General features: G+C 46.2%; 1 protein-coding gene across 1 annotated transcript in view; it reads right to left on the reverse strand.

Annotated features, from left to right (window-relative positions):
- The window catches only part of LOC126100701 (glucose dehydrogenase [FAD, quinone]-like), an 84,915-nt gene that overhangs the window by 50,090 nt on the left and 7,151 nt on the right, over positions 1-27,674 (reverse strand). The window contains exons 4-6 of the mRNA XM_049911317.1: positions 12,523-12,672; positions 7,833-8,156; positions 4,106-4,450 (exon numbers count right to left, since the gene is read on the reverse strand). Coding sequence (XP_049767274.1) covers positions 4,106-4,450; positions 7,833-8,156; positions 12,523-12,672 — 819 coding nt within the window. The remainder of the gene's footprint in view (positions 1-4,105; positions 4,451-7,832; positions 8,157-12,522; positions 12,673-27,674) is intronic.

Consider the following 27,674-nt stretch of genomic DNA (forward strand, 5'->3'; position numbering starts at 1 on the left):
ATGAACAGCAATATCACAAACTTTCCAGCAGGGATGGTTTGCTCTAAAAGAGCATCATTTTTATATACTGACCAGAAATCAAGGAAAAGCAAGCTACTTCGCCCAGCTATTAGTCAAAAGCGGTGCTTATACCACGGCTGTAGTTCTCTTACGCCCATTTTCCCACTCGTGCTTGCTGTGACGTAAATATTCCCTATTGCCCTTGCAATATCTCGTGCGCGAGAAAGAATCGTAGGGGGGGGGGGGGGGGGGGGGCAGAGCACCTCTAACTTCTCGCAGCACAATAAAGAACCTTCCAGCCAATTTACCATCCAGATTAACAGTCGGCATAATTGTATACGACTGCGTTAAGGGATTGATGTTATCTGACATTAATACACCTCTATTGGTACCTCTAATTTCCAGGGTTCATTTCGTATCCATTTCCTCTTCAAAAACCGATTGGTCGGAGTTGAAAACAAATTACTTACTCAACGATGGGATAAATTTATCTCATCTATAAATTTTCGGCCCGAGTCTGCCGTTCGCTGTGCATCTTCAAGTTTCAGCTTTGTTTGGAATTTAGTTACCTTCCGTCTTCCAGTTCTGTAGCACAGCTTGAAGTTAGGCAACCATCAACTGCTTCGCTTGAAATCACTGTAATCTATGCCGCGGGCAATTTGATACGCATAACGTAGTAGGTCGCTATCACGCACATCCTGTAAATTGTATCGAGCCTCATTGAAACGCGCAAACGCCTTGTCCTCACTTGAATATCTGCAGTTTTCTTATGTACTACGGTCATGTCGCTGCGTGCTTATTCGACATCTCTTCATATATATTTTTTATTATGCTGCGGATGATGTTCCATGTTATATTTAGTAGCCGATCCTTGCACAACGATTATCGTTTAATACATTTCACTGGAGACGGGATTTGTGGCTCGCTGTCCGACAAGAGTGATGAATTACATGGCTCGACATCTGTTTCAGTATAACTTCCACTTGTTGAGCACGCACCGTCATCATTGTATTCTTCATTAACATTGTACGCACAAAGATCGTATACGACACCACACATTCTACTGCTTCATCTTGCGGAAATGCTAATGTCAACTTCGGCAACTGCTGTTGTAGATACAATACAATGTTCGCTTTGTTTATTGTTGCCATTGCTCTGCTTGCACTGTTGTGAGCTACTCGTCGACTAAGCTCTCACAGATTGGCTGCAGTGATAGAATTTGAAGCACAGGAAATAAGTCAACCATTTCCGGCATAATAAACGCTAAAATCTGATCGTTGATTATGTAGAGAAGTAATACAAAAGAGTAGCTCCTTGCCGTTTAAGTATTCTGTTATTATGCACCGAAGAGTCAAAGAAACTGATACGCCTGCCTAATATCGTGTAGGCTCTCAGCGAGTACGCAGTGCCGCAACACGACGTAGCATCCACTCGGCTAATGTCTGAAGTAGTGCTGGAGGGAATTGGCACCATGAATCCTGCAGGGCTGTCCATAAATCCGTAAGAGTACGAGGGGGTGGAGATCTCTTCTGAACAGCACGTTGCAAGGCTTCCCAGATATGCTCAAGTCGGAGTGTTTAAACTCAGAGTGTTCCTGGAGCCACTCTCTAGCAATTCTGGACGTGCGGGGTGTTGCGTTGTCCTGCTGGAATTAACCAAAATTGTCGGAATGGACAGTGCACATAAATGGATGCAGGCGATCACAAAGGATGGTTACGTACGTGTCACCTGTCGGAGTCGTATCTAGATGTATCAGGGGTCCCATACCACTCGAACTGCACACGCCTCACACCATTACAGAGCCTCCACCAGCTTTAACAGTCTCCTGCTGACATGCAAGGTCTATGGATTCATGAGGTTGACGACTCCCACCCTTAGACGTCCATCCCCTCGACACAATTTGAAATGACATTCGTCCGACCAGGCAACATGTTTCCTTTCATCAACAGTCCAATGTTGGTGTCCACAGGCCCAGGCGAGGCTGAAAGCTTTGTGTCGTGCAGTCATCAAGGGCTCCGAAAGCCCATATCGATGATGTTTTGTTGAAAGGTTCGCACGCTGACACTTGTTAATGACCCAGCGTTGAAATATGCTGCAAGAGGCGGAAGGGTTGCCCTTCTGTCACAATGAACGATTCTCCTCAGTCGTTGTTGGTCCCGTTCATGCAGGACCATTTTCCGGCCGCAGCGATGTCGGAGATGTGATGTTTTACAGGTGCACTGTCCACGGTACAGTCGTGAGATGGACGTACGGGAAAATCCCCACTTCATCGCTACCTCGGAGATGCTATGTCCCATCGCTCGTGCGCCGACTATAACACCGACTATAACACCACGTTCAAACTCACTTAAATGTTAATAACCTGCCATTGTAGCAGCAGTTATATAGGCGTTGCCGACCGCAGCGTCGTACTCTGCATGTTTACATGTATCTTTATTTGAATACGGATGCCTATACTAGTTTCTTTGGCGCTTCGAGTGTAGTATTCGCATCGGTTTGCAGTAACTCGGAGAACTAAAACTATGTGATCGGGAATGGTCTTGTGCACATTCAGATATTTCAGGGCCCCGTATCCCAATTTTAAACAAATAGTGCAGGGAGGGACCATCAGCGTTAATAAAATGTCAAATCAGGAACGCCTTCAGCCGTATATATTTCTAATTTTGTTTTATTTATACGACCAGTTTCGGAGTTTCGCTGCGCCGTCCTCCGGCTCCCTGAGCGATGTATAGGAAGAATGCAGCCTCGTGTGCATTCGGAATAGGGGCCAGCATTTAGAGACTGCTATCCGTAGACTTGTTCTTTAACAACGGAACCCCTTTGTTCATCAAGGATTCTGCACTCTCCAAGTGACGAACGACGGGATCGCGTTGCTAAGAAAGAAATCTCCGTATAAGAGTTACTGAATGCTCGCCCTGTTTCGTTTGCACATGAGGTTGGATTCTTCCTACATCTCGGTAAGGGGGATGGAGATATCGTAAAGAAATGCCGAAACTGGTCGCATAAATGAAACGAAACTGGAAATATTGACGGCTGAGGGTGTTTTTGATTTGACATTTTATACTGAACAGCCAAAGTCCCTCAACCATCCTGTATATAGATGGACATACAGATCACCGTTGATAAGTTAAACGTCTGTTAAATTGATTCAGTTATAGAACGAGATTTTCACTCTGCAGCGGAGTGTGCGCTGATATGAAACTTCCTGGCAATTTAAAACTGGGTGCCCGACCGAGACTCGAACTCGGGACCTTTGTCTTTCGCGGGCAAGTGCTCTACCCAAGCACGACTCACGGCCAGTCCTCACAGCTTTACTTCTGACAGTATCTCGTCTCCTACCTTCCGAACTTTACAGAAGGTTCGCAGGAGAGCTTCTGTAAGGTTTGGAAGGTAGGAGACGAGATACTGGCAGAAGTAAAGCTGTGAGGACTGGGCGTGAGTCGTGCTTGGGTAGATCAGATGGTAGAGCACTTGCCCGCGAAAGGCAAAGGTCTTGATTCGGTTATAGTTGTTTTGCGATATCGGCGAATACAAAAATGGTTCAAATGGTTCTAAGCAGTATGGGAGTTACATCTTGAGGTCACGAGTTTGCTACACTCGGAACTACTTAAACCTAACTAACCTAAGGACAGCACACATACGAATGCCCGAGGCAGGATTCGAACCTGCGACCGTAGCAGCCGCGTGGTTCCGGACTGAAGCGCCTAGAACCACTCGACCACAGCGGCCGGCCTCTGCGAATATACCTTGGTCTTTTCTTCTTATCATAGTAAGTTCGTCCGAATCTCGTTGTCAGAGTTTTACTGTACCTGTCAGTGGTTGTGCAATCTGTAGGATGGAAGAGACACTAATCGGCAACAAATTTACACACAAACATAATAGATGGTATAGACACATCGGAGAAGCGACAACTACTTTGAAAAACTCCCTCTGTTACGATTGAGTAGGAAGTCGATTCGGAGGCCGTCCCAAGAAGGTATGGGCGATCAGGACGCGAAAGTGCAAAGCCTCACGCCGAGGATGTGCTCGGCAGTCGAACTCGCGGCAGGAAGTAAGTGCGGCGTCTGTGAGGAACGAGGAGCTGCAGAGCAGAGGATCGCGTTACCTCCTTCCTGGCGCGCACGCGCAGCATGCGGCCCCCGCGCAGGAAGCGCACGGCGGCGGCGCGGCCGGCCTCCACGTCGACGCCGGCGACGTGCGCGTGCAGCGCGACGTGCAGGTTGGGGCGCTGCGCCGCCGGCCGGACGAACGCCTTGTTGGCGGAGCAGCGCGAGCCGCGCCGCGTGTTGGACTGCACGTAGCCGAAGACGTCGTGTCGCGCGCCGTTGTAGTCGCGGCGCGACGGGTGGCCCGCCTCGGCCGCCGCGTCCAGGAAGGCCTCCACCAGCGGCGTGCGGAACGCCGGCGTCTCCACGTCCAGCGGGCCGTCCTCGCCGTGGAAGCCCGGGTCCTGCGCGAACGCCAACAAGTGTTCACTGTAGAGATGGGGGATCCGCTCTTGAACTAATTCATAGAGTTGAATCTTTCAAAGGAGTGAACAATCAGTGAGTCAGAAAAAAAGAACGGTAGCTCCAAACGTTTCCCACGGCAGAGAGAGAGAGAGAGAGAGAGAGAGAGAGAGAGAGAGAGAGAGAGAGACGGAGCATATCAGCAGCGCCTCTGCTGGTCAGAGCACAGTGCACGCCACACAACACAGCCAGCGCCGGCCTCTGCCCTGCTTCTACCTTGGCTGCCTGCATTGTGCAGTGCCCCATTGGATTTTGTGTTTCACATATGCCGTGCCGTCTCGGTGCGTCGTCTGCCGCCTGCAGTGTCTGGCGCAGTGTAACTTCGCATCGCACTCTGGCGGCGATCGTTTCAGTCGCACGTCCTGCCCTCTGGGCAGTTGATGCGAGCAACAGGATAGAGAGCCACCTAGCGGATAACATAGGAACTACTTGCAACAACCTGCTCGCAAGGGAACGGACGATTTGTCTCGGAGTGGGTGAGTGGTGGCCGTTCACCGCTCCCCCCACCCTCGGAACTCGCCCGCTCAACGCTCACCCCACCGTCTCGACTCTAGCCAGAGCGTTGAGCAAAGCGACTCGGGTGTCACTGTGGTCTCTGCGGTCTCGGCTCACGCAGTAATACAGCTCGCGGCTCGACCTGCTCGACTCAGTGCCTCTGCATCGGAGTTCGTCCCTACTGGATATTGTTCTTCATAGTAATACCGCTATGTATATTACATTATTATGTTATGTATACATCAATTGTTTTATTTTATTTTTATTTGTTTAAACTGATCAGATTAGGTTCCTGAAGACTCCTCTTACTATAGGATTTTTATTATGGACACTCGAATTTACGCTTTAATTACGAGCGAACCGATAAACGTATCGCAAAATGTGATACACCAATATTTTCCTTGTTTTATTCTGCGTAAGGCTATATGCAGCACTTTCGTTTTACAGTCAAATATATATTTTTTTTCTTATTCTGGTACGGATTTTGCGATTTTAGGCATCTTAGGAAGGAAACGTTCACTTTAAAAATATATGGCTTGCGATGTATTTGTATGAGGTTAATGAAATTTTAATACATTATAGCCAAATATATTGTTAATGTAAATCTCAAGTTACAACATTTTCCGATCACCCAAAAAACCACGATAGTGCAAAATAAATCAATAATCAAAAACTTTGTCATATCGTGGAAATTTCAATAAACAATACAAAATTCTTACTCATTATCTGTGTTACTTCAAAATAGGATCAAATAAGATCAAAATACAGGTATAGTACTGGAATAAACCAAGTTTAAAGGGCAATGTGCCTTCCATTTATTTTCTATTGTAAATGAGTGGTGAGTCATGAAAAAGAGCTAATTCATTTCAGGGAGTGAACAGTTCTGATCCAATATCTGAAAAGAACAGTTTTGCCCATCTCTAGTTCACTGCGCTGCCGCATCGCGGTCCGTGACACGGCGATGCTGGCGGTCTACTTAACACTGTCTGCACACGGTTGCCTGGTCGAATGCGCATCTTTTGTTTACGGCTGTTAGTTCAAGCTCCAACGTAATTACTCCGCTGACGTCACTTATACGCCAGGAATCGGTATGCAAGCGACATATCTTCCAAAACGCCGCGCATACAAACAATATTTTCCGGTGCTCATACCTCGCGTTCTGTTGGAGATGAAAAGGTACGGTTACGTGTTTAGGATAGCCCTTGGACTAGAGACCATTGGTATACCAAACAGAAAGATCGTCTTACTCTCGTTATCCTACACGACAAAGTATATTACGTACTTCCGGTTGCTTACGCAAATGGAGCAAATCACTCTATTCTTTTAACTTTTATGTGGTATACAGTGGGCTTGATGCGACTTATGGAGCACCATTACTTCACGTGCCATTCCTCGAAAAACCCCTCAGAAAGTTTCTTTTTACTTCATTTTCCGCCGTCACCAACGGACCAAAACGCAGCCGAGGGTTCCAAGATGGCTATGCACAGCAAATGGCTGAAGTTTTTAAGATACATACCTAAAATCCCAATCTCTGACAACCTTGAAAATATTCTTCATAACTTAATTCGTTTCCAAGAGGCAGAATTTACGCTACTTGTACACTTAAAATACGCGCGTGAAATACTGTTAGAGGCGAAAACATAGTCAACAAAGTGACGCAGCACGGAGAAACGTGCAGTAAAGTGTTTCCATTATGATATGAGAACCGCATGTTGGAGTGCTGAAGCACATGCAAAACTTTTTGCACGTAAAGTCTGCTCTGTTGTGTAAAATTAATTTTGCGTTATTTCAGTTTCACACAAGTAAACTATCTACAAATACATTTCTTTTCATGTACTTACATGCCGACCTGCAGCAGCGAAAAGAAGGGTAGCAGCGGAAAAATGCTCCTATAGGAACAAAAAAAATGCAGATATGTTCCTGTTTGTTTGAAAGACTCTCACTGGAAAATGGGGTACTAGCTGTCTTATTGTACCTTGCTGAGCACCTTTTAAAAATTTTCCCAAAAATTTTGGCGACAAACACATTCGCGCCTTATTGTGCTGAGGGGGACGAACACAGTGGCAGTGGCAAAGAGAAGGAAAAGTAATAAATACTGGAAGATGTTAGACAGTAGCTGTTTTATAGAAAGAGCGAAGAAGAAAATGACGGTATGAGAGAAAGAGAGGGACAGAGTGGCAGCAGAACGCAGCTAATAGTGACAGAACAGTACTAGGAAAAGAGTGAAGGAGATAGTGCCAATGGGACAGAAATTACGAGAAGCAGAAAGTGGAAGTGGGTGAGAGCCAGTGATAATGAAAGATGGAGCAGATGACAGTGACAACGAGGAAGAGAGAGAGATAGTGACAGTGAGAAGAGACAACAGCAGTACGATGGGAGGTGTGAGACATTAGCAGTAAGAGAAAACAAGAGGGAGGCAGTGGCAGCCAGAGGAGGCTGTAGTAGTAGGACAGAAGGAAGGGGACCGTGCGTGTGAGACACGGGACAATGACAAAGAGACACGTGGGGAATGACAATGAGTTGGGCCGAGTGAGTGAGTGAGTGAGAAAGGAGAGCTTGGTGGACGTGTATGAGCGACTTACAGCGATGGACTAGTGGGTGTGAGTGAGTTACAGTTAGAGGAACGTGGGGCAGTTTGAGGTGAGTTGCATGTTAAAAAAAGCGCGAATATGTTGGCAAGGCAAAGTTTTTGGGATATTTTTAAAGTTGCTGCGGGAGGTAGACTTCGGCAGCTGGTACAGCACTTTTGAGTCTGTCTCCGTTAGGAGCATTTTTCCTCTGGTAAAAAGTCTGAGAAGTGTTTGGAAGGGCAGTGTAGGGTGGTCCCACCTTGGTGCGCAGCCGGCGCGCGTTCTCGGACTTCTTGAAGTAGGGCAGCACGTCGCGGTAGCCCCAGCCGGGGTTGCCCATGTCGCGCCACGAGTCGTAGTCCTTGGGGTTGCCCCTGGTGTAGATCATGTAGTTGATGACGGAGCTGCCGCCCAGCGCCTTGCCGCGCGGCCACTCGCAACGGCGGTCTCTCATGGCGAGGCAGGCGCCCTGCTGCGGCTGGACGCGGTAGCCCCAGTTGTAGTTGGTCAGCTGGAAGTAGCCCACGAAGACGGGGATGTCCGTCAGCACCGACTCGTCCATGCCGGCCTCCAGCAGCAGCACCTGCCGCAGACACAGACACACGCGGGGTCCGGTACAGACCGGCGGCAACAGTACTAGTCCATCACAGTATTACTGCACCTGACAGTGAGGGGGGCTGCGGTCGGCTTATCGCGAGTTTTTATAGTGATATTTCACGAGGACGCGCTGAAACACTTAATAGCATACGTACAGTTCTCTTGAAATCATTCATAGTGCGATGCTATGTCTTCTGATTTGATTTTAGCAGGGAAGCTAAAACAGCTTCGGTCTAACCCGCCACTGCCCGCACCGAAACCGAATTTACTGTGCAGTATCGCTCCCTGTATATCCACTAAAGCCAACCAATGTCCTTAAATAGTGCAAGGAGTCCCTGGACCAGTTCTTCGTTAGACACAATTTCTTCTGGTGTAGTTGCCCCAAAAACTCTGTCTCTTTTGCTCTCCTTTGCCGTGCATTCGAAGATTAGGTATGATGCAGTTTCTTCACTCCCATCACACATCCTACATTTAGGGTCTTCTTCCGCTATACCCATGGCCGGTCATCAGTCCAACCGTGAGTTTAATTTCTTGTCTGTTCAAGCCCAGGATTACAGGGCTTATTTTAAAACACGGCTTTGGCATCATTACCTTACCAAGTTTCTGTTTATAGACCTTGGTCCAGTATTCTATGCGCTTTCTTCTGTGCCACTTCCGTAGTTCCAGTCTGATCATAGCCTTGGTCATTGTCAGGACAGGTTGTGGTCCAGTGAACAGAGTCTTTGCCCGCATCCTGGCCAATCTGTCGACTTGTTCATTGCCACCGATCCCTGAGTGGCCAGGGTTCACCCTATTGCTTCCCCCTAGCTCCACAAGAGCCCTGTGACGTTCTGCAACAATCTTAGGTCTTGTTGCAGGACTTGAAATTTATTTCAGGGCTGCCGCTATCAGGAAATAAGTACCAAACTATAGCGTCCCACTTAAAAAAACAAATTTGACCTCCATATCTCTGAGGCGTCCCCACCTAGCAACAAAAAACCAGCGTCATATTATGGCCTCCCTTGTCTCATGCAACATTTGTCCCACAAACGTATCAGCTAGTATCGTACTTCTGGGGTTATTCTTGGTGGTAATAGTTAGTGACTCACCCTGCACAACTAGTGCTTCTGCATAGTTAATTAAGGAGTCTGCAAGCTTGAGTGCAATACAACAAGAGAGAGCACTTAAAGTAGGGACGGAAAAAACCGATCGTTTGATACCGATAACGGTATTTTAGTTCTGAAGAACCCGTATTTTTCGGTAGTTGTTTTGTGTCGATTGTAACAGGTGATTTTTTGTTTTTATTAGTGACCGATGAAACGTCCCCTTAGAGCAAAACTGAACGTACCCAGACATTACTCTCTTTACTTATTCTGACCAACACTGAACTGACACACAATATTTTTAGCGCAACGCAGACTGACTTTGAAAAATCCCTACAAAAGAATGGCCCTGACTAACATTAACCTATACGTTTCACGAATCTCTTACCTCACAAAAATTTTCGTTACTCCAACGACTGCAATACTGCCAGCGCCAATACTGCCAGCTAAATAAAAGATTCAAACTACTGAAGGCACTAGCTACTGATAGGCATAGTTAGCAAATGAAAGATTTTGATAAAGAACAATCAATGTATTTACCTTAATAATATTCAAAAACCATCATATATATATATATATCAGTTCATGACATCCAGTCTTACAAATTTACTGTCTCTGATGGACACACGTCCAGATCATCCGCTCTCAAAACTCCGCCATCTCTCCCCCCACATCCACCACTGCTGGCGGCTCACCTCCAACTGCGCAACATTATGCGCTGTTCACATACCAGTATAAAAACGTAAACAGCCTACTTACACCGAGTAAGAAAGCTATCATTTGGCAATAGTACTAATGGTAAATTTTTTCGTTTGTAAATAAACCTTTTTTCAAAAAAGAATAATTTTTATTTGTAAAATTTGCATTGGTTTGAAATGTTCCGTTATTATAGAAAATGCGAAAAGCCATCAGTGCTATCTCATTAACAATGACGACAGAAACGAGCAACACAGACATGGAATAAGAACTGATACAATATTGCTGAGACAGTAAAGGCCCTTTTGACGTGTTCTATGGCTTAAGGCACTCGGGAACGTGCAGTGTGCAAGAACGAGGCCCGCGAGAAAGACAGGCGAGGCGGACACTCGCACGTCACAGTGCAGGTAGTGTGACGTCATACACTGGTTGCGGGGCCCATATTTATCGTAGGCCCCGAGCAAGGCTTGCCTTTAGCTGTTCTGTGCGGCAGTTTCTCGCTGTCTCTGTTGTATTGCGGAAAGGCACCAACCATAGTCTGGAAATGTTCGTACGAAGTGATGTAGCAATGGAGTACAAGATTAAAAATTTGTCCACTGTTTCAGGGAAATAGCAAAAGAGGAAGATAATTATTAGTAACAGTAAATGCAGCCGTTGAAAGTGGGCAAATTAACACGAGAAAGAGAGTTCTTCAACTTGACTTTTCACTCTTCAGCAGTGACTATTCGTAATTTCCAAGTGGTGGTGGTGGTGGTGGTGGTGGTGGTGGTGGTGGTGGTGGTAGGATCCGCAATTACAGCATGGTTTTTGAGCACGGTTTCAAAAAATTAGCATTAGTAGGAGAATACTGGTCTTTTTTGAAGTATTCACGTATTCATAACTTGTCGAGGAAAGCAGCGATCTGCGAAAAAAAAAGGTTTCCTTAATTTGCTTATTTATTTTAATATTTTGATTTTGTGTCTCTTGTAACTGAGTGTCAAAATTTTTTAGTCTTTATTCGATTTCTATGTTTATTACAGGAAAAAATAGTTCAAAACGGAAAATCCGTCATTTCGGTTTTAAGAGTCGGGTTAAACTTGATATTCGAAGCACCGATGTAACTGAAAACTGGTCGTTAAAACAATAACTGCCATCCCTACATTACCGTACACGTATTATACAATCGCACTAGACAGATCGATTGTTGAGAATATGAGGCGTAGCATTGGGGGCGGTTAAGTGGGAGATGTGTCTCAGAGCTGGATGGTGACAGATGGTGACGCGAGACTGGATGCGCACGTAGTTTATGTATCAGCCGATAGAGGACAATATTGGATAGGGGACAGTGATTTACTTTAGATTGTTCCCACTAGAGAGCACTAAAGTAATAGACTGTTTTCATAAACCTTTCTAGTATTTACATAGTGTTATGTCTTTTTGTGTATGTAAAATGTTACAAATGTGATTTAGCGGTATGAATGATGGGCGAGTGTGGTTTAAGGTTAATATGAAGATCATTGTTTAACGAGTTATGTAGTGGGATTGAGTGTGGGAACATTTGGAAGTAGAATGGATGTGAACAAGAGGGATTTTTGTAGAATAGATTTGTAAAGTAAGTTTATGGTAAAGTTAATTCAGATATAAATAACAATAGTAAATAACTTTATGCATAAGCAAAATTTCAGCATATTAGATAATTACGTCGATAAAAAGTGCAGTCGTTAGATTCATTATTTTGCGATTAGTTATTCATGAAAAGCGCGTACTGACGCGGGAGAATGTTGTTTTGTTATTGGGTGTTGAGTAAACTGACCAATGGTAAAGCAGTATTCTTCGCGCGCCTTTCTCTGCTGGTAGATAAGACTTGGAGTATTCTAGAGAGGAGTCGAAGCCTAGCCGTGAAACAGTTCGGACGTGTGTAGTAGTAGTAGTTCTGATAGAAACGATAAGTTGCCGGATCTAGCGGTGTTTCATACATCAAAAGTGTGGTAAAGTGACGGCATAATTATTCCGATGTGTGTGTAGAAATTTCGGAATTTTTAAGTGAATTTTGTGACGAGAAAAGACATACATTCCGCGTGGCGTATTGAGCAGGTCGGTGGCTAAAAACTGTGACTGTATTAGGTACCGACAGACTTAATATTTGTCGAGCATTGTCAGTCAAAAACAATCAGAATATTTTTAGCTATTACGTTTTCGGGAAATGCAACACCATAAACTTGCTAACGTGAGTGAAAGGGATTGTGAGTAACTGTTTTAAGACTAGCACGGGCTTGGCAGTGGTACTTGTTCACCTAAGTTTCAGAATATATTAATGGAGGACAAAATTTGTAACCTTTAATTTCGTGTGAAAACTTTCTTCCGAAACGTAGATTAGTGACTTCAATTGCAGCCTGGTTCACGTCGAAGGACAGTAGGTTTCACTCCGCTTCCCTACTGATGATCTGTTGAGACAATATTCACAGGTAGGCGCAGGTTCGTCGTAAAGGGACGGAAGGAACCGCGCCGCCGCAAATAGACTCGGGTGGAAAGCACCCCTAGGCTGAGAAGTAAGCCGCGGCTGCAGGGTAGCGCCGGCGCAGCTGCGGCGCTCACCGTCCAGCCGGGGACCTCGGAGAGCCTGGCGGCGACGACGGAGCCCGCGCTGCCGGCGCCCACCACCACGAAGTCGTACTCGGGCAGCAGAAGCGCGTCCGGCCGGTCGGGCGCGTGCCACTCCACGTAGCCGGTGGCGGCCGCCGGGCCCTGCCGGTACAGCCGCGACACCGCCTCCAGCAGCGTCAGCGCCAGCCCGTCCGCCCCCGCCGCCGCCCACAGCGCGCACACCGCCAGCCGCAGCGCCGCCCCCGCCGCCATCGCCTGCAACCACACCGCCCGCCTCTGCTCACTCCTGTCGCGGCTGCTCTCACTTAACTCGTTACATTCAGAAGTACACCTTCCTACTCGACAAACCACCACACAGTGGCGGAAACTACCTCGCAACTCTAATACTCATTCCCTCTCCTGTTCCACACGCAAATGTAGCGCGGGAAAAACAATTACATCTACACAGTGAACCAGAAACATTGCGACAAACTTCGAGGGGTTGTAAAGGGCGTCCTGAGAAACAGAGGAGAGACATTTGCGTCTGGAGACCTAATCCGACGACGCTACGGAGCGCCGAAGTTATATTCGCTTGCGCCCGCCACTAGGCCACCCCTCCGACAGCAAATGTGACTGTACGCTGACGGACCGTAGGCGGAATGTCTTGTAATGTCCCCCCAGGGGTCTCGCCAGTGTCTGTCGGATTCGTGCTTGGCTGCCACGGGGCCCCAACCTTTGCAACGCTTTTTCCCTTCCGTGCTGCATGTCTATCTTCTTGCTGTTCTTTTTCCCCTCCCTTGGGGAACATATCTAGGATGGTATTTGGAATGTTCTGCATTGTCTGTCGCTGACGTAAAAACAAAACAAAAAAAAATGGCTCTGAGCACTATAGGACTTAACATCTGAGGTCATCAGTGCCCTAGAACTCAGAACTACTTAAACCTAACTAACCTAAGGACATCACACACATCCATGCCCGAGGCAGGATTCGAACCTGCGACCATAGCGGTCGCGCGGTTCCAGACTGAAGTACCTAGAACCGCTCGGCCACAACGACCGGTATGTAAGAACAGTCTCACCTTTGTTCCAGAGTGTGCGCTGATATGAAACTTCCTGGCAGATTAAAACTGTGTGCCGGACAGAGACTCGAACTCTGGACCTTTGCCTTTCGCGGGCAACTGCTCTACCAACTGAGCCACCCAACCACGACTCACGCCCCGTCCTCACAGCTTTACTTCTGCCAGTACCTCGTCTCCTACCTTCCAAACTTAACAGAAGCTCTCCTGCGAACCTTGCAGAACTAGCACTCCTGAAAGAAAAGATATGGCTTAGCCACAGCCTAGGGGGTGTTTCCAGAATGAGGAGAGCTTCTGTAAAGTTTGAAAGGTAGGAGACGAGGTACTGGCAGAAGTAAAGCTGTGAGGACTGGGCGTGAGTCGTGCTTCGGGAAGTTCACGTGGTAGAGCACTTGCCCGCGAAAGGCAAAGGTCCCGAGGTCGAGTCTCGGTCTGGCGTACAGTTTTAATCTGCCAGGAAGTTTCTCACCTTCGTTTTTCGCTCCCTTTTCCTTTCTTTGTTTCCTTCTTCTGTCGTTCGATCGTTTCGGCGTTCGAGGATCCTCTTTTCGCTTCTTTCTTCCTGTGCGCTCCTGAAGGCCGGCCCACGCGTAACAGTGACTGGGTAACGCGTAATTCCAAGCCCCGGCTCGACAGGTAGGGTTCGCACGTACCCCATTGTACAGGCCAGGCCCAGGGAGGGGTGATGGGTGATTGGCTGAGCTGTAACCTTCCCAAATAGCCGATTGGTCCCTCTGTTAGGCGTGTTCCGGATGTGTGACCTGAGGTGTGAACACACCTAAGGCGGGTGCGCCCCCTTATGAAGGGAGCCCAGATTTGGAAGGAGGACGCAATCGGAGACGCTGGCAATCGTGGGAGATTTTCTCGCAATGAGTCAGTCATCTTCCCAATCACGTCTACAAAACGTGAACGTAATGAGGCTAATGAGTCAAAGACCCTTCCAGCCGCACCACGGTTGCTCGTGTCTCACGTAATAAAGACGGTGATTGCTTTGCCACAGTAAATCCGTTCATTATTCAGAAAGGTGTAGATGCAATTGCCGGCCCTGTGAAATCCTGCTCTCGTTTACGAAATGGCACTTTGCTTTTGGAGACTACTTCTGATTCTCGAGCATAACAACTGTTTGCTGCCGGCCGGAGTGGCCAAGCAGTTCTAGGCGCTTCAGTTTGGAACCGCGCCACCGCTACGGTTGCAGGTTCGCATCCTGCCTCGGGCATGGATGTGTGTGATGTCCTTAGGTTAGTTACGTTTAAGTAGTTGTAAGTTCTGGGGACTGATGACCTGAGCAGTTAGGTCCCATAGTGTTCAGAGCCAACTGCTTGCTGCCCCAGTTCTCCACTTCTACCATTTTCGTGTCGAGGTCCATAGAACTTTGAATTCTTCCCTTGGTGTAGTTAACACCAGGCTGCTCCACGGTCTAAATGAGGCCTAAATCCAATCTTACCCCTCTATCAGGATGTCATTCCCGTTCATTGTGTAATGAAAAAGGTAGATTCCTCCTTGGTGCCCACCTGCACCCATTTTCGCACCTTTGATACAGTGGTGCTTCTGTCCAAGATCAAAGCAGGCTATGAAATTATCACAGTCCAGCAGTACGTTCGGAACCTGATGTGCTACTACCAGTGTCATCATTTCAACCGCACTAGAACGTTTGTCGATGCCCAGCCAAATGTGTAAACGGTCTGATAGTTTTGTTAATAAATTACAGTTCTAATTTACTTCATTTTGTTGTCTCAGTCGTTTTCCACTCCCTACCTTTTCGAACACTAATGCACTTCAAATGGTTCAAATGGCTCTGAGCACTATGGGACTTAACATCTGAGGTCATCAGTCCCCTATAACTTAGAACTACTTAAACGTAACTAACCTAAGGACATCACACACATCCATGCCCTAGGCAGGATTCGAACCTGCAACCATAGCGATCGCGTGGTTCCAGACTGTAGCGCCTAGAACCCCTCGGCCACACCGGCCGGCACTAATGCACTCTGGTGGCTGTTCTACGTGTCACCGAGAATCGCTACTCTAATCATTTGCGTTTACGAAGTTACACAGAGATCGAACCATGTTTTCTGGTTGCTTCACTCTTTTATGAGACAGCGTAGTTGCGTCAATAAACGCAATGCGTAGTTGCGTCAATAAACGCAATGCGTAGTTTTGTTCATTCTCCTCGGTGTATATACGAGCTATAATTGGTGTGCATCATTTATCAGCGACACCTGCGAGTGGGTATGCAGTATTTTGTCTCAGGTTGACGACTCCGTGACACGGGAGCAGCGTGCGCCACCTCGGCGTTCAGCTCCCCGCGCTGACAACCCTTCTCGTGAGCCCTTGGTCCAGGCGTGAACAACCTTTAGAGACAAGTTGGCAGACAGACAGAGCACTGTACACAGGCCGCATTGTCCAGTTTACCATTAAAGACACAACGTGCACTAATGAACTGCAATGAGAAGGCACGTTAAGTTTTACTTGCATTTCGCAGATGGTTGTACTGATCTGTTGTCAAATGCGTACTGAGCATCGAGTTTACTTTGAAGAAAACAGGAACGAGGCAAGTCATGAAGGTGGTGATATTTCTTTTAGCATTTATGTTACGTAATTGCCCAGATAAACGGGGTATTTGCGTCAGATTTGCCACTGGCTGCAGTATACAGGGAAGTGCTGTCGGGAGATAGTAAGTATATCCCGAAGAACTCTAACAGCATTGCTACTGAGCGTGCTCTAAAGCAGCAGGTTTTTTTTGGAAATAGAAAAATGCGAGTCAGCATGCGCAACAGAGCGAAAGTTGAGGCGGACATAGCCGCTGTGTCCACCTGTGGGACGAATAACAGCGGCAGCGCGTTACCGCTTGCTAGCAATGAGGCCTCGGTGGGTTGCTGGAGGTAGATGGCACCTCAGCTGCACACACAAGTCATCTAATTCCCGTAAAGTTCGCGGAGGGGAGATATAGCCCTGACACCACGTTTAATCATACCGCAGATGTGTGCGATTGGGTTCAAATCTGGTGAGTTGGGGGGGCCAGCACGTCAGTTGGAACTCGCCACTGTGTTGCTCGAACCACTCGATGACGCTATTGGCCTTGTGAGATGGCGCATTATCTTGTTGAAAAAGGCCACTGCTGTCGGGAAACATGATCGTCATGAAGGGGTGTAGGTGGTCTGCAACCAATGTAAGATACGCCTTGGCCATCATGGTGCCTTGCACGAGCTGCACTGGACCCGTGGACGCCCACGTGAACGTTCTCCAGAGCATAAAAGAGCCGCCGCCAGATTGTCTCCTTCCCGCAGTACAAGTGTCTCGGAGCGGTTCCGCTGGAAGACGACGGATCCGCGCCGTCCCATCGGCATGATGTTGAAGGTATCGGGATTCGTCAGACCATAAAACGCTCTACCACTGCTGGAACATGCAGTGCCGGTGCTCAAGTGCCCATTTCAGACGTAGTTGCCGATGTCGTGTTAATATTGGCACATTCACGGTTAGTCGGCTGGAGAGGCCCATCGTAAGGAGTGTACCGTGCACTGTGTGTTCAGACACATTTGTACCCTTTCCAGCATTACACTCTGATGATGTTAGTTCCCCCAATTCGCCGCCTGTTCTGTTTTAAGCTGCCTGACCAGCCGACGACGTCTGACACCTGTAATGAGGGGCGGCCGCCCTAGCCCACGACGTCTGGACGCGGGTTCACACTGGTTGCGTCGCGCCGCGTGTTGAACACACTCTCCACAGCATTCCTCCAACACCCGACAAGTCGTGCAGTTCTCGAAATGCTCGTTCGGAGCCATCAAAATCTCTCCTCGGTCAAACTCAGACAGATGGCGCGCCTTCCCTATTATACACACCGACAGCACGCTCACCGATACTACACGCGTCGTGCACGTGTCAGACTGGCAGTCATTCGTCGCCAGGTGAGGCTGCTATCGCTCCCACGGACTTATAACGACAGTAGGTCGGTGGTCATAATGTTCTCGCTGATCAGTGTAAAATATTTCGAGATAAAACTGCGAAGGAGCACTGAATGCGATATGTAGAATCAGTAGTACGAAACGTTAATGTAATTGTTCGAAGGATTCTGGAAAAATGCGACCCATGTCTAGACGTTAACGCGCGCTATGTAGGAGTGCGTGTTACTCTAGGGTACACTGCTGATCCAGTCTTCCAGAACTCACTCAGAACTCTCGATAGTAGATGTTGAATGTGCTAGGACTTCCAGGATTGCAACATCGGTACAGCTGTAACACAGTGCGTCAAATACACGCCTTGCTGGGCAGTGAAGCTACGTGCATCTTCCGATAGGTCGTTGTCGATGCTGGTTAGAGAGTCGTCCCAGGGCTTGTTGTTGGCTCTAGGCAGAGACGCAGACGTTTGTACCGTAAAGGTGCTAGTCGAAGACACGTGACAAGTTGGCAACAGAACTGGACCCTGAGCTATCAGGTACGGAACTGAATTTAACCCGAGATATTGATATCGGACAGGAACTGTTTTGGTAGTGCAACTCTTTGTAGGGAGGGGGAAATAGGGCGCTATGCACCAACTGCGATACCTGCTGTCCAATAATTTGATTCGCTAGAAGACGAATCCGAGATGCTCAGTCAGACCGAGGACCTGCCATTGTTTGACGGCTGTAGCGGGAAGGACCTCACAGTCTGCAACACATCGACGTTCGTGTGTGGCACTGAAATGTCAGGTTCCGTGATCGACACTCCGCTGATAGTTCCAGTGTACTCGTAAGTCACGCGAACAGCAACTTGGAGGCCGCTGAGTGCCCTACCCTGCTCTCGTTTGCGAGTGCAGTGCTGGGCGGTAGATGACAGCGAGTCGTGGTGCGACTGCGCCCAGCTCTGGCCCCAGCTGCGGCGCGCTCATCTCGTGCTGCCTGCTGTCTCTACACAGCCCACAGGGCAACGCCTGGCAACCGGCGTGCGCACTCGGCTGACGCCGTGTGCAGACCGAGCTGCACCCGAGTACCCCCCATCATTTTCTGTCACACATCCCTTCGTCTCGGCACAGTAACGTAAGCCCAGGAAAAAACGTGGTGGTATTCACATAGTGTTTTCTTATTTTTATAGTATTTACGGGAGCTGTTCTTTCTAAATTTAAATGAAACATCAACTGTCGCCCAAAAGTGAAAATTTTGTGCAAACAAAAGTGATGCAATGTACTCGGGTCGCATTCCTGCGGGTGGTGCAAACGATGCAATCAAGTTTCGTTACTTCATAATTAATACTCTGTTCGTTCCCCTTCCTCTTTTGCATAGTGTTTATCTCGTCTAATTTATTTTAAATCCCGTGGCCGGATGCCTTTCCTGTCTCCACGGTGGTCAAGGTAACCTAAAGGCGTCCAGACGCATGACGAGGCAGCTGCCGTTCAACTTGGACGGGGCGTCCGACCCCACGAGAGAAGACAGGGAGAGCGCCTTCGGCACGAGGGCCGGGCTGCGTGACGTCACCTGCACCCTCAGCACTCTCCAGCGGCCGCCGTCGGCTTCATTTGGCTCGCAGGCCACAAAAGTTATTTACGAAAATAGACACGCGTAAAATATCTGCCTCAACTCTGTTATGGGCAGTCGAAGAAGAACGCAGGTGATGCCGAAGAGGATTCTGCACTCGGTGATGGCTTGAACACTGAACTGCTGGTACAGGAAAAGCGCATAACGAAATGAGACACATACTAGTAGAAGTTATTCGTTAACTCATTTCAATTTTCATCTCATTTGCGATTTTAAAATGAATATAGTTAAGATATAGTGTGTAACGTGGGTTTGACATGCATAATATCCATATTCTCGATATTATATTGATTACCAACGCGCTCAAATAACGTACTCTTCCTTCATCACTTAGATTTCAGCATCGAGCTTCGTTTCCTAATCTCATTTTTTCGTAGCGTCTCACCAAAATAGAAAAATATATTTACCGACAATTATTACAAAATAGCTGAGAAAGCTGGACTTAATGTGAATGAAGAAAAGACAGAATATCTAGTAATAAGTAAAAAACTCCAAAAGAATACACCACTGACCGTAAATGGTCTCACTTTCAAGGCAGTTGACCACTTCAAGTACTTAGGGAGTCTTTTTAGCAGAGACAATAGAGCAGAAATAGAAAAAGACGCCCGTCTAGCAGCAGCTAATAGAACTTTTTACAGCTGTATCAAAATTTTAAGGATGAGATCACTTAGTACTGAATTCAAAATCCGTTTTTATCAGTCAACTATTGTACCAGTAGCATTATATGGATGTGAAGCTATTACATTCAGGAAAAAAGATGAAGAAAAACTGTTGATATTTGAAAGAAAAAATACTAAGAAAAATATTTGGGCCAATCTTCGATGAAAATGTCATGGAGTGGAGGATAAGGAAAAATGAAGAACTACGGGAGCTGTACAAACATAGTACCATTGTGGAAATGTTAAAGAAGAGAAGACTGAACTGGGCTGGTCATGTAGCAAGGATGCCGGAGAACAGACTACCCAAAATAGCATCCACTAAGAAATTAGAAGGAAAGAGAAGAAGAGGAAGACCTCGAATTAGGTGGATGGAGAATATCCGGGAAGATGCAGCTAGGATGGGCATCAACTCTGATTGGACGACAATTTCCCTGGATAGAAATAATTGGAAGAGGCTCGTAGAGCAGGTGTATGGTCGATAAGGCCTTAGCCACGTGTAAAGTAAAGTAAAGTAAATTTACCGACAATATACACTATGCGATCAAAACTATCCGGACGCCTGGCTGAAAATGACTCATAAGTTCGTGGCACCCTCTATCGGTAATGTTGGAATTCAGTATAGTGTTGGCCCACCCTTACCATTACTGACAGCTTCCACCCTCGCAGACATACCTTCAATCATGTGCTGGAACATTTCTTGGTGAATGGCAGCCCATTCTTCACGGAGTACTGCACTGAGGAGAGGTATTCATGTCGGTCGGTGAGGCCTGGCACGAATTCGGAGTTCCAAAACATCCCAAAGGTGTTCCATAGGTTTCAGGTCAGGACTCTGTCCAGGCCAGTCCATTACAGGGACACCACTGTCGTGTAACCATTCCGCCACAGGCCGTGCATTACGAACAGGTGCTCGATCGTGTTGAAGGGTGCAGTCTCCATCCCCGAATTGCTCTTCAACAGTGGGAAGCAAGAAGTTGCTTAAAACATCAGTGTAGGCCTGTGCTGTGATAGTGCCACGCAAAACAACAAGGGGTGCAAGCCCCCTCCAGGAAAAACACGGCCACACCATAACACCACCGTCTCCGAATTTTACTATTGGCACTACAGACACTAGCAGATCACTTTCACCGGGCATTCGCCATACCCTCACCCTGCCTTCGGATCGCCACATTGTGTACCGTGATTCGTCACTCCATACAACAGTTTTTCCACTGTTCAACCGTCCAATGTTTACGCGAGGCGTCGTTTGTCTTTTACCGGCGTGATATGTGGCTTATGAGCAGCCGCTCGACCATGAAATCAAAGTTTTCTCACCTCCCGCCTAACTGTCATCGTACTTGCAGTGGATTCTAATGCAGTTTGGAATTCCTGTGTGATCGTCTAGTAGATATCTGCCTATTTCACATTACGATTGTCTTCTACTGTCGGCGGTCTCTGTCAGTCAACAGACGAGGTCGGCCTATACGCTTTTGTGCTGTACGTGTCCCTTCACGTTTCCACTTCATTATCATATCGTAAACAGTGGACCTAGGGATGCATAGGAATGTGTAAATCTCGCGTGCGGTCGTATGACACAAGTGACACCCAACCACCTGACCACGTTCGAAGTCCGTGAGTTCCGCGGAACGTCCCATTCTGCTCTATTACGATGTCTAATGTCTAATAAGGTCGCTGATATGGAGTACCTGGCAGTAGGTGGCAGCACAATGCACCTAATATGAAAAACGTATGTTTTAGGGGGTATCCGGATAGTTTTGATAACATAGTGTACAAATGCGAGCCACTCCGTGATCCAGAGATAAGTGTATATACAGTTTCATAATAGCAAAAACTTCCATTCTGTAATTTAAGTTTATTTTCATAGACAGGCGGTCATGTTCAGATTTGTGACCAATGGCGAAACATTTCAGTCGTCGGCGTTCGCAACAAAATATCACCAAATACATTATTTGCAGTAAATAACATCTACTTTTGAGGTAATATTTGAGTAAGAAGACCCAGAACCTTTTAGGAAACAAAAGGTGAAAAAATAAGGGGGTGGTCGGGATGCTGGTACCTTCCTTCACGTAAGTCGAAACCTCACGATGCTATCAACTGCGCTACAGCTTCAACATTGTAACTGTGCCTCTGTACTGGGCTTACACCGTGTAATGACTGTATATTCTAACTGTATATAATGTGCAAACTGTACCAAAAAGACGCGATTTTAAGAAATCATTGAACCGTAGCATTGAAACGGTATACTTCCCTAGCGCGTAAGTTAAAACACTTAAAAAATCAACCAGAGGAAGCCTTTACCTACTGAAATGTAGATTCCTGTCATTTTATTATAACAAATCTCAGCTAAAACGATGTGCTTTCGAGAGACGCTCAGTTTGCTGATGGTCTGAAACGGCTTATATTCGTACCACGTACTCCATGACAAAGAAAACCCACTAAGTGTATGTTTAGCACCATACAATATGGCGGCCCTTATGCTTGTGACGTAAAGCGATGTCGCATCTTATTGGCCACATTCCCCTCCACGACACAAAAATCTGACAGGACTCCTTCTTTATTTCACTTTCTGCAGTGCTGTGGTACGTGGGGTGGAATTCCACGCTGTGACGTCACCAGCTTCTCGTCCACACGCGTTTTTACGTTGTGTGAGAGCGCGGCTTACGAGCAGTTTTTTGTAGCTGATGAATGTAATAACATTAATCAGTTTGGGAGACTGTAAATGTAAGTCTTCGAAAGAATGATCGTTGTCTTCTTACAGAAAGTTCAGGAAAAATTTATTTAGCGTTTTTGGTCCGTATTGTAGCTGAGAGTTAGACTCGTAAAATACAGACCGAAAGGGCCTACAGTCACAAAATCAAGCTTTTTATTAAAATGCACGATGCATTTCGAGGCGTGAAAGCTCGTCTTCAAATAAACGACGTAATTGTTGTTGTTTGTACATCTAGTCACCAGTGGTCCTGTTGTACGTTTACAACTTAGTGCGATGTTGATGGTTCTATCACTGAAATAAAAAGCATGTACCTCTAGTGTTCCAAGCTGTTCAGCGGGGACTGAGTTATATTCCGTTACGTGCCCAACAAATTGCTGATGCAGATATACAAGGCGAGCCTATTGCACAGTAAAATTTTTGGCTAAAACTCTGTTGTCCAAGCTACGAGTCGGGATTGGTCTATGAGGTTGTCCTGGTCGTAAGGCAAATGCCACAGCTGAATATCCCCTCTGAAATATTCCCAATTAGTAAAGCACGTCGAAAAAATTCGAGACTTTAGCATACCGTTCTCCGCGTACTCACTTCGACAATACATCTCGTAGGATTCGAGGTACTTACTGCAGCAAGAAGACGGAGAATAGCTGGTTAGTTCACAACCCGCTACTAATTTTTTTGTAATAGTCATCGTTTCTTTCCGATGCTAACAATGAGATCCGATAACCCATTCTTCCCCCTTTAATTTCTGTGTTTGTCTGCGTCCCTCATATCGAGCAGTAGTAAATTTCGGTGACTCTCACATGGTAGACTGAAATTTCTTACAGTGAAATATTAGCCCGAGAAAGCCTGTATTTGATTGTCAATCTATGTTTCTCGGTTCTGAGAATGTCGATCTGGCGGACGCCAGGCGAGTAAGCGGGGTGAAACCTCCGGTTTCAACAAGTTGTGTCGGCTTCTGCGGCCGGGCACCTGTTGCCGCCACCTGTTGGGGGCGCCTGCACTCCCCTCCCCTGCAATTATTTTTTTTTTTTAAAAAGAAGCAGGTCAGTGGCGGGGCGCGAATTCCAGGCCACGGCGGAAACAGGCTGCTTGGCTCGTAGGCAGCCCCCAGACCCAACAGCGCGCAGTTGCCTCACGTCGTCACTGTCCACTCTACTTGATAAGCTCACATTTAAGCTGGGGTTCTGAGCGTCAGGGACTAACGGCACAGTTTTCCTTGGGTTACAAAATAGTAACACGTAGTTAAAGTGCTAGTCTAACATAACACATGAAAAGCAAACCTTGAAACGCCGATAGCTTAGGCAAAAAAAAAAAAGAGATAGCAAAGAGAAGTAATACACCAGCCTTACCGATTAGCGCACCAGGGTGAGGCGAAAGGGCTCTTAGATACGGCCGTATCGTGGCAGCATAACAGAGTGATGACCGCTAGTATAATAGTATGCAGGCAGGTCTGAACGTCTTTTTTGGCGTCACGTAGTGGATTGATTTCCCATCACTGCTTCAGAAGAAAACACAGAACCTTGAAAAACGAATGTAGGCCAAACAAGTATAGCACGATTTGCGCTCCCTCGTCCCTTATGGTAACAGAGGGTTGTAGTGACAGGGAAGGCGGCTGAGCGCAGAACTGAAATTTAATCAATCACTAATAAATGAAATCAGAATTTAATCGTGAGCGGGTGACTACATATGGGGATGAGGAGACGAAGTGGTACTGCTGAGCAGATGCGCCTGTAGTTTTCCAGACAACTGTTGGAGTATTTTAAAGGACTTTTCAGTTTTCCTCGGTTTTCGAAATTTTCGCGTGATCAGATTACGGTACGTGGTGACAAGAACATTGTCAAATCTATAAATTAACGTACCGGACCCGTGTAGATACGCAAAACATTGTCAGAGTTATAGACGTGAAACTGATAGAAAATTTCTGAGGGTAATTTTGTTTGTCGTTACAACTACTAGAAAATGTTTTTCCACCAGACGTGTTTCGCTTTATTGAAGTAAAGCAACATCAGTGGCCTGTAATTAAATATATTTACCATATAGTTTGTCTTCATATCGAAAAAAAATGTTGGTTAACAAATTTTTGGTTTTTACTTACTCTAATTTTTGATTTGTTTTCCGCCTACATCATGAAATGCCGTCTGATATCACATTTTTGGTTCGTTTTTCCGTTATCCACTGATAATTATGGTCTAATTTTATGCTGCTCTTCAGAACTATGCAGTCTGAATTCTAGCACAGCACAATCTCGTACAACACTGTTAACTGTTTATATGTATACTTCTAAGTGTGTATCGTGTTTATATTGTTGCCAACATTGCCGTAAGTTTTTCTTAGATCTATATTTTTCTCTCTCTGTAGAGAGGGAGGGCGAGTGAGGGAAGCAAATATGAGTAGACAGTAAGTGTATAATAGTGTGATGGAGAGTGAGTTGATAGAAAAAGGTGAGAGGCAAGAAGTGAAATGAAATGGGTGGGGGGGGGGGGGGGAGGGAGGAGAGTTAGAGAAAGAGGGTGAAGAATGGAAAAGTGATTTCTTGAATTATTTTATACAATGTCTGGTTTCCAATATTTATTTGGTCATTTAACAACTGTTTATTTTCTGTTAATACTTTTTATATGGAAGTTTCCTTGGAAAGGGAGTACGGGGGAATACTTGTGTGTCCTTACTGTTTATTATGAGGTTCGTATCTTTTTCAGTATTGTTGGTGTGTGGTACTCCTGTTTAAGACGATCTGCAGGTGTTGAATGGTCTTTACCGTATTTACGTGGTCTGATGTGTTCTTTATATCTTGTGTCAAATTTCTTGCCAGTCACCGATGTAGCCTGTTCCCGATTTGGCGGGAGGTTTGACGTTGCATTTAATATAGTGTCACTTCTTGTGAGTTTTCTGTATGTGTCAAACGTGCGATTGTGACTGCCTTTTCTTATGGTTATGTCTACAAAGTCGAGTGTGTTTTGTTGTTCTTCTTGTATATTATTTTTGTCTATGTGTAGTTGTATTTTGTTTTTGTTTCATCTACCATGCCTTTTATGTCACCCATTTACCTGTAGCAGTAGATAATGATGCAGCTATTCTTTGCTATTACGTCTTCAAATACTAATTTTTCTGTAGGATTAATGGAAGTCTACGCTAGTGTTCCTGAAATAGGTGAACCCTTGAGTAAAACACATTCTCGTATGAAGTGTTCTTGATTGAATTCAAAATAGTTTTGTTGTCTTATTAACTGTAACAATTTTTTTCTTACAGTTGTGTGTTCATGTCAGTTATCAATTTTGAATCCAACCCCGTATCTTCGAACTTATGGGTAGCCAGTTGTCACTAAAAACTGTTATTAGCTCTTCTCATTGTCATATCCTTCAACGTAGTTGCTAACTTAAAGTCACATGCTTTCTATAAAAGGAAAACACTTCTCATGCTCGTTAAGCTCGTTTTTGCAAGCGTGTCCTTCAAAGTAAGTTAATCACCTCGCTTGTTATCTTATTATTTCTAAAAAATAACTTCCAACAGAACATGTTAGTGAACATTGTAGGATAATGTCTAACATAAGTAATTTTTATATCTAGAAAATTTCTGACGAACTGTTTCTTCCCTCCCCCCCGCACCAAATACTTAGGCAAATAGGAAAATAATTAGGATACGAAACGATGGAACGAAGAAGCTAATAATGAAATATAAAATTTACATGCCGATGTAAGAATGAGTTGTCGTGTCAACGCTAATGCAAAAAGAAAAAATTAGTGTCTATGTCTAACTCTGCGGCTAACTGCGGCACGATTGGTGGAGAATACTATTTTACCTTCTGTCAGGTCTTCTATCTCTGATACAAGATGGGAAGAAAGACTTTAAAATTTGTTGTTCGCGTGATCTCTGCGCCATAAACACAGAGGGGGGCTGAAGAATAGTCAGAGTACCTGCTGTGAAGGATGGTTTTCGCGACACTTCATTAATGGCCGTATCAGGGCTGTCGTTCGCCGTGGTCCGAATCTGATTCCTCGAGGACGGCAAGAGGAGCAAGGTTGGGGCGCCGGGCAGTGTGTGTGCCACCGGCGTGGTGAGAGCCAGTGGCCGTGGGGTGGAGTGGTCGGCGTACGGCGGCATTCGTGCCGGCCGCGTGCAGTCCGATACCGCGAGTGGGACGGGGAGCAGTCAGCAGCGTCGGCATTCCAGATTTAGAAGCTACTATATTGAGGAGTAGCGGCTCCAAGGTCAAGATGGCCGACCCCGTGTGTCTCCATACGAGGTGTGGCTAGAAAAAAACCGGACTAGTACTGGTGAAACAATAAAACGAATGCAATAAGGCTGAAAGTCGCGTGGCCTGTCACGTGACTCTCGTTCCGCCTACTGCTCGAGTTTCATCTGCCTCCTGCACTCAGTCTGCCCGTGGCGTCTGTTTTAAGTAGTTGACGTTTTGTCTGTGCGTCGGAAAATGTTGAGTGTACAGAAAGAACAGCGTGTTAACATCAAATTTTGTTTCAAACTAGGAAAATCTGCAAGTGAAACGTTTGTAATGTTACAACAAGTGTACGGCGATGATTGTTTGTCGCGAACACAAGTGTTTGAGTGGTTTAAACGATTTAAAGATGGCCGCGAAGGCACCAGTGATGACACTCGCACTGGCAGACCATTGTCAGCAAAAACTGATGCAAACATTGAAAAAATCGGTAAACTTGTTCGACAAGATCGCTGCTCTGCTCTGATTGTTAAACGGCGATCTTGTCGAACAAGTTTACCGATTTTTTCAATGTTTGCATCAGTTTTTGCTGACAATGGTCTGCCAGTGCGAGTGTCATCACTGGTGCCTTCGCGGCCATCTTTAAATCGTTTAAACCACTCAAACACTTGTGTTCGCGACAAACAATCATCGCCGTACACTTGTTGTAACATTACAAACGTTTCGCTTGCAGATTTTCCTAGTTTGAAACAAAATTTGATGTTAACACGCTGTTCTTTCTGTACACTCAACATTTTCCGACGCACAGACAAAACGTCAACTACTTAAAACAGACGCCACGGGCATACTGAGTGCAGGAGGCAGATGAAACTCGAGCAGTAGGCAGAGCGAGAGTCACGTGACAGGCCACGCGACTTTCAGCCTTATTGCATTCGTTTTATTGTTTCACCAGTACTAGTCCGGTTTTTTTCTAGCCACACCTCGTACAGCGTCTGTGGGGTCCTGCGCACTGGTCGCTGGTAGGGCGCCTGAAGGAAGCTGCGTTCTC

This window comes from Schistocerca cancellata, chromosome 9 (genome assembly GCF_023864275.1).
Source record: "Schistocerca cancellata isolate TAMUIC-IGC-003103 chromosome 9, iqSchCanc2.1, whole genome shotgun sequence".
Lineage (NCBI taxonomy): Eukaryota > Metazoa > Arthropoda > Insecta > Orthoptera > Acrididae > Schistocerca > Schistocerca cancellata.